The following is a 13704-nucleotide window of genomic DNA, read 5'->3' as shown; positions in this document are numbered from 1 at the left end:
CTGCCTCCTTTTGCTCTCCTTTTGCAAAAGGAGAGCAAAAAGGAGAGTTTGCCCATTTTTCCATTCTATTGTCTCCCAATGGTAATCTCTGATTTAATAACAAACAAAACAAACCTAGCACCAAAATAATATTTTTCCATGGGAATTATGACTCAGAGTATACTGTTTTTTGTTTTATTTTATATGCAGGCAGAGTGGATTATGTTCTGGCATCTTCTTACACCTTTAGGCTCCATATTCCTTCTCCCCTCTAACCTATGCATGTTGTCTGTTATTGCCTGCATTTCTATATGTATAAAGAGATTACAGTAGTGCATTCTGAGTACTAGAAAAGCCAAGGGGCAACCATGTTCCAATCCGAGACCTGCTAAAGGGGGAGCAGAGTAGGTGATTTGACACCAAATTCACAGAACTCGAATTCATAACGCATCCTCCCATCAGTCAGCTTGCTGCTTTGTAGGCACACGCATCACGGTTAATGTTAACCTCATGTGCTCAGGGAACCTCTCCTTCACTGCTTTAAACTACATGACCAGACAAGCTGACCAAGCAGCCTTTTGTTTGGTGAGCATCTTTTCTATTTGAATCAACTCCCTTGATTTGTTTCTGGCAAACACTGCATGTCCTTGGTGTCCTCTGTCCTAAATATCTCTTGTTCTCACCTGTGTGTGTTTTGCTGTGTGTGTTTGAATTTCCAAGCAGGTCCCCTTCTCCAGCATGGCTGCCGTTATCAGCATGCAGGCACCAGCCTTGTGAGCTGGGAAAGGACTCCTGGAGAGGCAGGCGAGCTTCTTCTGAATACTCACCCTGAAACCACGTAAATACTGAACCAATTCCAAATTGGTGCAAGGAAAGATTATCCACCAGGACTTTGAGCTGCTTAGGGGTTTCTTGTGCAAGCCTAGAGATTACTGTAGTTCTGAATTGCTAGAAGATGCGACATGACAAATTGGAATACCAGGTCTGTGTTTTTTTAAGGAAGGAAGGAAGAAAACACACAGAACCACCCTTTTCCTCATTATCAACAACAACCTTCCCACATGACTTGGTTACATAACTGTGTCACCTTCCACAGTGGTTAATGCAATAGGGGAAAACATTTTCCTGGCACTTGACCCAGGAGTAGCTCAACGATATTTTCCACCAGAGACTCAACTGAAATGCACTCTCACTAGAAAACAGCAGCGAAGGTTGCAGTGTTTATCATGCTAAGCAAAGTATAATTTATTTACAGTATTTTTACCCCGCAGTTCAGCCAAAAAGGCTCACAAAGTGGCTTAAAATATCAGTCATAAGGCAGTCCCTGCCCTTAGGCTTCCAAAAGAACACGACACAAAAACAAAAGAGATTGGAATGGGACTTACTCCTGCTAAGTGTGTATAGGACTGCAGCTTTAGTTTTAATGCTGATTCTTATCTATGGCTAATTTTGCCTTGAAAGGTTATCTATATAATCTGGGTGCTATTTAGTTTTGAAGGTACGAAGCCCTAACAACAGAAATGGTATCCATTCCGTGCAAGGAGAGAGAGGAGGCAAAAGGATCTGGTCTCTCAGCCAAGCCAATGGAGTGGCCCTGCTTCCCATCTCTTCCTCTGCTGCAGCCTAAAGGAATGAGTAAGGCAGAGTGCTAAACAACCTTGTGTGTACACCATTCAATCTGGTTGCAGGCCCAGTGAAAGTCCCTAATCAATGCTCTGGGTCCAACATCACCAAATATGGAGGAAGCCTGTTTCTGAGCCAGCTAATCAAACCAAAGCACCACCCTGTTTCATTCATAGATGCAGAGACACCATGGCCTGCATAGCACAAAACACTGGACCTGGGCAATAGTTTTTAAAAGAGGTGAAGGCGACATAACAGAGCTCTTCTTGCCTGTGGCTACCCCACTATCAACTCTGGTCAGTTTTACAGGTTTCTGTAGCACTTCAAAAATCTGCAGAACTTGTTTGATTGGAGATGACAGAGACAAAACATGAGCATGTCTGCCACAGACAACCACGTGTCTATCATGCCCCCTTAAAAACCCTTGCCTATCTCCAGTCTGAAACTTTGGCTCCCTTGCGGTTTACCAGCTACCGGAAGATTTCGGGGCATCAGTGGGACAAAGTATACGTGTTAGGTTTCCTACACCATCCCTGCGATAGCCAGAGCTGCCTGCAACTGGAAAACATGGTTATGGAGAATAAGCAAGTTGTGGAGGATAGGGGTAGAGGAGAAGGTATGATTAGAAAATGAATAAAACATGCTGGGTTGTTCATGGCTGTTCATACTAGGCTAATGATTTGTTCAAGTTTTTCTTAACCTGTCAAACAAGTATGTACATTCAAGACTTGATATCATGTTTCCACATGCGAACCCTATCCACGCGTTACTTGCAGGAGTAGGGTAAGCATGATGAGAGTTGCAGCAGGGCCATACGTTTGGCCCTGTCGCCAAAGTCACGCCATTCCTCCCATCCCACTGTCGCCATAACTTCTGAAGTGAGGAAGCTCTTGTCCTCATGGAGGCTCCTTGCGCAATTGAGAAACAAGTGGGAGCCAAGTATGAGAATTAAGTTACTTAACTTAACTGAAAGTTAGGGCTGATTTCAAATTATCAGGATATATCCTCTCGTTGATTGTTTACGAGGAAGGCTGCCCCGCCCTCCGGTGGGAAATTTTCATGTTCGGAGTGTGTGTGTGTATGAGAGAGACAGACAGACAGAGCGCGCGTGCGAGAGAGAGAGAGAGCGCTGTGACAAGGGTGTGCTTTGATGAGGGTGATAAGGAAACCTTCCATTCTCAGGGTGCTCTGGGATTGTACAGCCCCGCCTTGAGCAGGGGGTTGGGCTCAACGGTCTTATAGGCCCCTTCCAACCCTACTGTCCTATGATTCTTATGATCCTGATTCACCATAATCATCTTCAGTTAGTTTAACATAAGCTAGCTAAGTCAAATCTGCAGGGAATCAACCAATGAACTCCAAATCTGTCCATGGGGAAATCTGGCAATCTTTCTTTCTGCTTTTAAGCTTGCTCTGAAAGTGTTTTTATTCAGGAAGGCTTGTTAGGATTAATTTCTAATCTGTGTACGCCAACTGGCATTTATTGTTGTTGTTTTTACTGTTATTGATATTTTTACTGTTTTTATAAGCAGTGTCTCCTTGTGAGGAGACTTTCTAAAGTCTTCTGCATATTTTACAGCTCAATCCTATGCATGTCTACTCAGAAGTAAGTCCCATTCAGTTCAGTGGGACTTACTCCCAATAAGTGTGTATAGGGCTGCAGCTTTAGTTTTACTGCTGATTCTTATCTATGGTTAATTTTGCTTTGAAAGGTTACACACACACACACATTGTTGTGATAGCTGGAAGCTAGTGTGACAGGGTTTTTACCCGTTAAGGCAGTCTCTGAATATTTTAAATTTTAAAGGTTGGATATAAATTCATAAAATACCATTTACATTGGACACACCCCCTGGTCTCCCATCCCCATCACATCCCCTGCTCATAGTCCTGACCCCTTGTCAGCATGAACAACCACCAGGACCCGTCTACATGGGAGGTTTTCTCTGATGCTGCTGTGGCTTAAAGTTGTTAGGGACACATGATGTCATGGCCACTCTGCAGCCACCCTGGAGTTTACCTGTGGGGAAGCTGCATTTTTGCAGGAAACTCTGTTGTTTTTCTTTAATTTGGTTCCCCTGTGGATCAGCTGCTGTGGGCCCATCCCTCCGCTTTAAATTCAGTATGATTGGGGTGTTCCTAGGGGTGTGTCTTTCACCCGGCTGTGCCCTCTGTAACCTAGGTAACTAAAGTAACTCACCTGCCTTTCCAGCCCATCAAAGCCCCAGAATGCTCTTTCAAGCCTTCAGAATCGCCCTGCACTCCCATTTTCCCAGTGGGAGTAATTAGCCTCTGTGATTATGCACTTCTCTGATGTTTGCATTACTTCACTTCCCCGATGTTGTGTAAAGTCACTTCTCTGATGCTTTATCAGAGTAACAATCTGGTGAGGTCTCAGGATCACAGGAGCCTGTTATAGTGTGCAGGGAGAAAGTACCCAGAGAAGGAGAAGGGGGTGGGTAGAAGCTATAACTCCATGACAGATTGCTGAAATGGGGCAAAATTGGGGTTGGGGGATGCTCTCATGGGGAGCCTTCAGATGCTGTACTGGATAACAGGGTTGTTTCTAGAGAACTGTGAATTAGTTACTCTCCATTCATAATAATGTAGTAGCAGGGGGAGCCAGGAAACAAGCCTCCCTCATTGGTCAACCAGCCCCTGCCAGTTTGATGACATTCAGTTCTACTCCCCCCACCCAACCTGAAAGTATGGTCCTTACAAGCACTGTGCGACCACTGAAAACTGGATTTTAAAAGTATGGTACACCCAGCTTTTCTTGCTTTGTGTGTCCCTGACGGACCAAAACTGATTCCATGAAAATCCAGATAATACTCCAACACGCTTCTCATTCCGTTGTCATGAAGATCCCGTCCCAGGCTCCGCAGCAGAAAGTAGCTTTCTATAGCTTTTCCATACCTTGGCATTTGTCATTCTTGTCAGAGCGATGTACAAATACCAAAATTCATTATTTTTTTAATGTTCTTTAAAAGACACTTATATCCTACCTTTCTGTCGGACAACAGGTGCCAAGGTTGCTGACAATAAGGGAAAATGAATGCGTAATAAACATAAGATTATTTTTTAAAATCATACTGGGTTCAGTACTACAATACTACAACAGCACTCATAAAACAAAGCTGCAAAACTAGTTCACTAGCGATGACAGTGAAATGTGTGTGTGTGTGTGTGTGTGTATCCTAGGGTGGGGTGGGATGGGATAGTGGGGAGAGAATCAGGTACAAACTTTTCCAGTTCAGAAAACTGATGTTCAGGCTTCTGCTTCCACTGCTGCTGCCAGCCCCCACCTCCTTGTCCCCCCCCCCACACACACACACATACACACACACACTGGCAAGGTACATTTTAGGAAAGGACATGGAATCACTGGAGAGCTGATGGGGAGCTTTTTATGGGGCTCATGTTACAGCCTGAAGAGAAGTCTTTTTTTTTTTTTTTAAAGGCTGCTTTCGTATATGAACGTTCTCCAAGATCAAACAACCTGAACAGAAATGTTCATTAGAATCCACTGAAGTAAGAGTCCATGCATGCTTACTACACTGAATCAGCACTCTTTGGTCCGTCGCAGCAGCAGCAGCAGCAGCGGAATGCAGAGCACAAAGGTTTTAAGCCGCCCTGGGCAGCTCCCTGAACTGTAGGGCTGGCAGTTGTGATTTTTCAAACTAAGGAACACTTGAACAATGAAGCTGTCAGAAAGTAAAATATCCAAACTATGTAGCTAAATGAGTTTAGAGTTTATTGCTTGGGTTGTTACAATGAATGCTTAGCTAGAAGAGCACTATCAAAATGCAAAAAGGAGAAAACACCCAACGAAAATGTGAACTGGGCTGTAAATTTCTTGGCAGCTGGATAAAAAGTCTCCCACCCATTAGCTCTCAGCCCATTCAGGGCTTGCATTTGCGAGAGAGACAGTCACACTGTCTGGCATTGAAGACGGCATGCTGCACTACGGAGCCATTGGCACAGCGGAGGGGCACTTGCATTGAGTCTGTCACTGTAGCAGAACAACAGCTGCACTGATCTTCAACGCGGTTCACTGTGATGTTGTAAATGGCTTTGCTTCCACATTTGCCCTGAAAGTGAAACAAGAAATAGTTGATGCCTGTGACATTATTCGCATACACTAACATCTTGGTGCCGCCATGAAAGCTGCTCGTGCAGTCTCAGGGAAAGGCCTTCTGTAAAAGGCTAGGTGCAGACATAGTTTTAGCTCTCTGCAGACCTTAGCTTGCAGATTGGAATCCATCTTCAACACGTTCACTTCCTCCTGCTGCTGCTGCCTCCGCCAAACGTTCTCCTTCTCTCCCCTGATTGGCAGTAACCATTTGCATTGCATTACAGCACATGCATCAGGACTGATCGTGGCTCTCCTGTTTTCAAACCAGCATCAAACCCTTGTTTCAACCCTTGTTCAGAGGGGAACTCTGATTCACAATGTGAATGGGGATGAACAACTGCATATGCATTCATTATTTTTGTGAAAAGCTGCTGGTCCAAGTAGTTCCCCCTTGTTAGTTTTTCTATAAAAATATGCTCAGTATTATGTAATTACAAAACACCATAAATAAATAGTAAAGCTGTGCATAAAAATGATGCAACAAGAGGTTATTAAAAAGAAAAAGAGGAGAAGCAATAGATCAAGCAGCAATCTTTGGTACTTAGTTGTGATGGCCTTGTCACTTAATTCCTAGAAAAGCTTTAGGGGCTGACATGGAGAAAGCTAGTGATTATCAGGCCACTTAATAGACTTTTAATTTTTTTGATAATTGCCTGACTGCCTTCTATGCTAGGCCTGCAGAAATCCATAACAATTTTGCACTTATAGAAGCAATTAAATCTTTATTAACTTGCTATGAAGAACTGATACACCGAACATGACTTTGTACAAAAAATGGCCATGAACCACAAGGGCACAGCCCGTATTTCAGAGATGAAGTGCATGTTTTGCATGCAGGAAGTCCCATCTCTTGTTCGAAAGGATCTCAGCAGGTTATAAGAAAAGTCCTTGCCTGAGACCTTGGGCATAGTTCTCAATAGTTCTGCGTCACCAAAATCTGAATTGTGATAGATGCGGCCCACAGGACTGCAGGTTGGACTGGTCCCACTCTGGAAATGTGGGAGGGGGGCCAAACCCAAAGGCTATTGGAAAATGAGAAAGAGCATTGGGACTGGGTAACTTGAAGTAAGGGACTGGCAGGAGGGGACATGGTCAATACTTTCCCTAATGGCTGTTTTTCCATTTCAGCTCCTGTCCCTCCCCACCCCATGGAGTTCGCACTCGCAAAATATGACTTCCCCTCCTGACGCTGCTTTTCTTCAGATAAAGTGAGCGACCCCTGGGGTTTTGTTACACGGCTCTGAGTGTAAATGTGGAGTCTGCCCCTGAAGTATATGTACACACAGAGCCAGCCTTTTTGCCTTTGCATATTTTAAGAAGCCGGAGATGGCGGGGCGGGTGGGGGGTATGTGGAAAGCAAGAGAGAAGGGGGCTGGTGTTCCAGAAAGAAGGCAAAAGGCCCCCCCTTGCATGCAGGCTTATAGAGGCCTGCTCTCTGGAATGTGTTGCCACGCTGAGCCAAGATACGTCATGCATTGTCTTCAGAAAATATTCCCCACTCTGCTCCCAGACCCCCGCGTTCATAGAATAAGTGTCGCTTACCTCACAGTAGTGGATATTCAGCTGATTTTCATTCACACAATCATCCACTTGCACGTACTCCAGCCGGCCTGTGACTTGTTTGCATTCTGGCTCTACACCTAAGAGAGCAAGAAGGGAGGCAACTTCAAGGAGAGCATTCGTAGAAAGAGACACTCTGCGCTGCAGATCACAACCATAAGGTGGGTTTCCCGCCTCCCAGCTGAGCAGAGCAGAGCAGAGCAAGCTGCTCCAGCTGGTCCAGGGACTACAGAAGCAGGCAAGCTCCCAGAGAGCGAGCGAACAGAGCGAGCGAACAGGGGGAGCAAACAGGAGTTGGCCAGGGGAGTTGCAGTGGTTGAAGAGACAAAGGAGACAGAGGCTAAGAGGTAAGTGGGCTGCAGGAAGCCCAGGGGGCTGCCCTTCATCCTTCTGAGTGGCTGTGAGCTCACCAGGTGCTTCTGAGAGCTCCAACTGAATTGGAGGGGTGTGGCTTGAGTACTCCCAGCAGCTGACTGGGCGGGAAGCTTCAGTCTGTTTCCCGCCTCCCAGCTGAGCAGAGCAGAGCAGAGCAAGCTGCTCCAGCTGGTCCAGGGACTACAGAAGCAGGCAAGCTCCCAGAGAGCGAGCGAACAGAGCGAGCGGACAGGGGGAGCAAACAGGAGTTGGCCAGGGGAGTTTGGCAGGGGAGGTCAAGGGGGAGGCCCCTAACATTTTTTTTTATTTTTTTTTACTAACTTTTTTTCATTTATTTGTCTTGTAACACACACTTCCACACCAGTGGGACTCTGCTTTTAACCTCTACTGAGTAGAGGAGCAGGCACAGGCTAGTCTAGAACAATCACAAAGCTAGACACAAAAAGGGAAAAGAGGCTATGGAAGGACAAGACTCTCCAGTGGTGGTGACCTGCAAGGTGTGTGCAATGTTTGTTTTCTTGCCTGAGAACAACATGGCCTACACCTGCAACAAGTGCAAGTTGATCACGCTGCTGGAGGAAAAAGTAAGTGGACTGGAGCGGCGACTGTCAACCCTCCGGGGAATAAGAGAACACGAAGAGTTCTTGGACAGAATGGGGGAACTACAGCAGCAAAGGGCAGACCAGAAGCTTGAAGAGCAACAGCAAGATGAGGCAGTGGGAAATGCTGAGGTGAAGAAAAATGGAGTAGAGGATACTCCTTGGAAAACGGTGACAGTTAGGAGAAGAAGAACTAGACGCCACTCTGCACCAGTGGAAGCGGTGGAGCTGTGGAACCGATTCCAGGTACTTGCAGATGAGACTGGAGGACAGCCTGCAGAGGAAGAATCACAGGGGAACCTGCATGAGAGTGAGCAAGAGGCTGAAGGTCAGTCAAACAGAGGCGATGAAACCCAGGCCTACAAGAAGAAGAAGAGAAGAGTGGTAGTAGTGGGAGACTCCTTGCTGCGTGGGATCGAGACCCAAGTATGTCGCGAAGACCCGTGGACTCGCCAGGTATGTTGTCTCCCGGGAGGACAGATTAGAGACGTGACTGAAAGGTTGCCTGCACTCATAAAGCCCACTGACAGGTATCCCTTTCTTCTCATCCATGTGGGAACAAATGATACCGCCAAGCGGAGCTACGAAGAGATCACGTCAGACTTTGAAGCTTTGGGAAGGAAACTCAAGAACTTTGGGGCCCAGATAGTTTTCTCATCCATCCTTCCAGTAGTTAGAAGAGGGATAGAAAGGGAACGAAAAATACTCCGGGTGAATGACTGGCTACGAAGGTGGTGCCGACGAGAGAGATTTGGATTCTGGGACCACGGGCTATACTTCCTGGAAGATGGGCTGTTGGCTAGGGATGGGTTGCACCTCACAAAGGCTGGGAAGAATGTGTTTGGCCACAGCATGAAGAACTTCATCAGGAGGGCTTTAAACTGAATCCTACGGGGAAGGGAGATGTAATGTTGGGGGTAACAATGGACGTAGGCGCATGCACTGCAATGGAGAGAACAGCGCTGATAGCGCCCAATAATAGTCTTCAGACACATGTAGGAAGAAAGCCAGACTATGAAGCACATGGTCTTCGATGTCTATATACTAATGCCCAGAGTATGGGAAACAAACAGAACGAACTTGAACTCTTAATACAGGAGGGAAATTATGACTTGATAGGTATAACTGAGACTTGGTGGGATGACTCTCATGACTGGAATACAGCAGTTGAAGGATATAACTTGTTCAAAAAGAACAGGAGGAACAGAAAGGGAGGCGGGGTTGCACTGTATGTGAAAAATACATATCTCTGCACAGAAATACAGGAGGAGGAGCTTGGTAGCCCCATCGAGAGCATCTGGGTTGAAATAAATGGAGCAAAGAATAAAAGGAACCTGGTGGTCGGAGTCTACTACCGGCCACCCAATCAAGGAGAAGCCAAGGATGAAACTTTTGAAAAGCAAATAGCCAATGTTTTAAGGAAGCATGATGTAGTAGTAATGGGGGACTTCAATTTCCCCGATATTTGTTGGGAGACAAATTCTGCAAAACATGGCCCCTCCAGGAAATTCCTGACTTGTGTGGCGGATAACTTCCTCCTACAGAAAGTAGAGGAAGGAACTAGAGGATCGGCTATCCTTGACTTGATCCTAACCAACAGAGATGACTTAGTGGATAAAGTAGCAGTTACAGGAACTCTGGGGGAAAGCGACCATGTTGTACTTGAGTTCTTGGTTCTAAGGGAAGCAAAAGCCGAGTGTACTCAAACGCGTACCCTGGATTTTAGGAAAGCTGATTTTAATAAACTCAGAACAATGATCAGTAAGGTCCCATGGCAAGCAATGCTAGCGAGAAAAGGAGTCCAAGATGGGTGGGAACTTTTAAAAAAGGAAATTCTCAAGGCACAATCACAAACAATTCCAACAAGAAGAAAAGGTGGAAGACAACAGAAGAAGCCAATGTGGCTTCACAAAAAGCTTAGGGATGACCTGAAAACAAAAAAGGACACATATAGGAAGTGGAAAGAAGGCCAAGTAACAAAGGAAGAGTACAGGCAGGTAGCACAGAATTGCAGGGATGGCGTCAGGAAGGCTAAAGCGGAGAACGAGGTGAGGTTAGCGAGGGATGCTAAAAACAACAAAAAGGCTTTCTTCAGCTACGTGCATAGTAAAAGGCAGAGGAAAGAAATGGTTGTTCAGCTATTAAATAAGGATGGCAAAATGATAACAGAGGACAAAGAAAAGGCAGAGGTGCTCAATTCCTACTTTGGCTCAGTCTTCTCCCAAAAGAGGGTCTATGACCCCCCTGGCAAAGGCGAAGTACAGGCTGAAGGGGCAGGATTGCAGCTTGAGATCGACAGGCATATGGTCAAGGAACACCTCATTACTTTGAATGAGTTCAAATCTCCAGGGCCAGATGAACTGCATCCTAGAGTCATAAAGGAACTGGCAGAAGAGCTCTCAGAACCGCTGTCTATTCTCTTTGAGAAATCATGGAGGACCGGGGAAGTGCCAGATGACTGGAGGAGGGCTAACGTTGTCCCTATCTTCAAAAAGGGTAAAAAGGAGGAACCTGGGAACTACAGACCAGTCAGTCTGACATCAATCCCTGGGAAAATTCTGGAGCAGATCATAAAGCAATCCATCTGGAAGCACCTTGACAACAATGCAGTGATTACTCGAAGCCAACATGGATTTGTCAAAAACAAGTCCTGCCAGACAAATCTGATCTCATTTTTTGATCAAGTCACCTCCCTTGTAGACCGTGGGAATGCTGTAGACATCATATACCTCGACTTCAGCAAAGCTTTCGACAAAGTGCCCCATGATATCCTGATGAGCAAACTAGCTCGAAGTGGGCTAGATGAAACAACGATCATGTGGATCCACAGTTGGCTACAGAATCGGACTCAAAGAGTGCTTATCAATGGGACCTTCTCAAGCTGGGGAGAGGTAACGAGTGGGGTACCGCAGGGCTCAGTCCTGGGCCCAGTGCTCTTCAATATTTTTATTAATGACTTGGAGGAGGAGGTGCAGGGAATGCTGATCAAATTTGCAGATGACACAAAATTGGGAGGGATAGCTAATACTTTGGAAGACAGAAACAAAATTCAAAGTGATCTGGATAGACTGGAGTGCTGGGCAGAAAACAACAGAATGGCATTTAATAGGGACAAATGCCAAGTTCTGCACCTAGGAAAAAGAAACCAAATGCACAGTTACAAGATGGGGGATACGTGGCTCAACCACACTACGAGCGAGAAGGATCTTGGAATTGTCGTCGATCACAAGCTGAATATGAGCCAACAATGTGATGTGGCTGCAAAAAAGGCAAATGCTATTTTGGGCTGCATTCATAGAAGCATCGCTTCCAAATCCCGGGAAGTACTAGTTCCCCTCTACTCAGCACTGGTTAGGCCTCATCTGGAGTACTGTGTCCAGTTCTGGGCACCACACTTTAAGAAGGATGCAGACAAGCTGGAGAGGGTTCAAAGGAGGGCAACAAAGATGATCAGGGGACTGGAAACAAAGCCCTATGAAGAGAGACTGAAAGAACTGGGCATGTTTAGCCTTGAGAAGAGAAGACTGAGGGGAGATATGATAGCGCTCTTCAAGTACTTGAAAGGTTGTCACAGAGAAGAAGGCCAGGATCTCTTCTTGATCATCCCAGAGTGCAGGACACGGAATAATGGGCTCAAGTTACAGGAAGCCAGATTCCGACTGAACATCAGGAAAAACTTCCTGAGTGTCAGAGCAATACGGCAATGGAACCAATTACCTGGGGAGGTGGTGGGCTCTCCCACACTGGAGGCCTTCAAGACGAGGCTGGACAGCCATTTGTCAGGGATGCTCTGACTTGGATTCCTGCATTGAGCAGGGGGTTGGACTCGATGGCCTTGTAGGCCCCTTCCAACCCTACTATTCTATGATTCTATGATTCTATGATAAGCCAGGTGTTGTTTTTTGTTCCACATATGTAGCATAGTATTGGGCCACAGGCTGCTAACAAGATTTATAAACTGAATAAACTAGACACAGTTTCAAACGCTGGATTTTATGGGTGTATTTACATGACCAACTAATGTGGTGATTATCACATGAGCAGCTTTTCCTCATGAGCTGGTAGACTCATCATCCTTGGATGCTGTTAGGGATGGCGGAGAATTCCACCACGTATTTCAGTGAGGCCGAATACACTAAGAATTTACGTAGCCTATCACGGCTAACCCCCCCCCCAAAAAAAACCCAGCATACGCACATGGCGGCAGCTACGGCGGCCACCATTTGCGTTCCCTATTTTTCGCCGATTTATCTTACATAAATGTTTACGTAAGATAAAACGGCGAAAAAAAGGGGAACACAAATAGCGTAGTGGGCACTATTTGCGTCCCTTTATTTTTCGCCGCTCTAGCCTACGTAAATATTTACGTAAGATAAATTGGCGAAAAATAGGGAACGCAAATGGCAGCCGCCGTAACCTTTCTTATGTAGCCTGTCACGGCTGCCTGGCTGGACGCAAATGGAGGCCGCTACAGTGGCTGCCATTTGTGTCTGCAGCAGCCCGTCTGTGGCCTGAAATCTGGCTGCGGACGGCCCTGGCCAGCTGCTCCGTGGCCTGGCCATGGAGCGGAGCCAACCGTCGAGGATTCCGGGGGGGAGGACCGGATCGCCTCCCCCCATCCCCCCCTACCGTGAAAGATTCCGCGAAAAGGTGAGTTTCATACATCCCTAGATGCTGTGCCAGGAAATCAGCTGGCAGCTACAGAAGCATTACCTGAGTCACACATGACCCAGCCAAGGTCAACTGGCCTTCAGAAGCATGATGTGGGGGTGAAGGGGGTTGGCCATCACTAGAAAAAAGGTCTGTTGATTGAGGGCTTTGCCAGAAAAAAAGAGGCACTAGGAAATCCTGCTTTCCTGTTGAAGGCTGGATAAGAATTTGGAGGGGATTCCTTTCCTTCCACCAGAGAAGACAGGGTTAGTTTCAAGTCCTATTTTCAAGTGCTGCTTTCAGACTCCATTGAACCCTTACAGGATATCCACCTCCTTCAAAGGAGAACATCTGGGATGCCACAGCCAATCTGATAAATGGCAATGCAGGTAAATGAGGAGATGGTCACTCAGGCCAAAGAAGAAAATGAGAAAAGACTCAAAGAAGACCAATGCAAATACATTCAAGAGTGCTGAAAATTGCCCCAAACAGAAGGAGTTCTAAGATTAAGCATGAGGACATCCACTGGGGAAGGTGAATCAATCTATTTATAGTCCATGTCACTTTCACATGCATATACACATGTCTGTTCTATCCTATTTCCACATTAATCCACAATTTTAAAAAAAACCACAGGAAAAATTGCATTTAAATATGTATTTTCACACACATCTTGTCTCAGAATACACAGTTCTAAACATATTTCTCTCAAAATACATATTTCTAAATGTATTTTCTTTCAAAATATGCATTTAAAACATATTTGGATTATTCACCTCTGCA

At 45.8% G+C, this 13704-nt stretch overlaps 2 protein-coding genes across 2 annotated transcripts in view; one reads left to right on the top strand and one right to left on the bottom strand.

Moving 5' to 3' along the window:
* LOC146340307 (uncharacterized) overlaps positions 1-13704 on the top strand; it is a 77246-nt gene that overhangs the window by 59535 nt on the left and 4007 nt on the right. The window contains exon 2 of the mRNA XM_084811408.1: positions 9003-10268. Within this exon, the coding sequence (XP_084667534.1) occupies positions 9180-10268 (1089 nt within the window). The 5' untranslated portion in view covers positions 9003-9179. The remainder of the gene's footprint in view (positions 1-9002; positions 10269-13704) is intronic.
* Positions 4578-13704, bottom strand: part of VWF (von Willebrand factor) — a 273421-nt gene continuing 264294 nt past the window's right edge. The window contains exons 51-52 of the mRNA XM_084811394.1: positions 7280-7377; positions 4578-5693 (exon numbers count right to left, since the gene is read on the bottom strand). Coding sequence (XP_084667520.1) covers positions 5505-5693; positions 7280-7377 — 287 coding nt within the window. The 3' untranslated portion in view covers positions 4578-5504. The remainder of the gene's footprint in view (positions 5694-7279; positions 7378-13704) is intronic.

This window comes from Heloderma suspectum, chromosome 7 (assembly GCF_057233095.1).
Source record: "Heloderma suspectum isolate Gila_16-S chromosome 7, 16-S_ref, whole genome shotgun sequence".
NCBI classification, from domain to species: Eukaryota; Metazoa; Chordata; class Lepidosauria; order Squamata; family Helodermatidae; genus Heloderma; species Heloderma suspectum.
The sequence above is the reverse complement of the archived record's forward strand: the minus strand, read 5'-3'. Positions and strand labels throughout refer to the sequence as shown.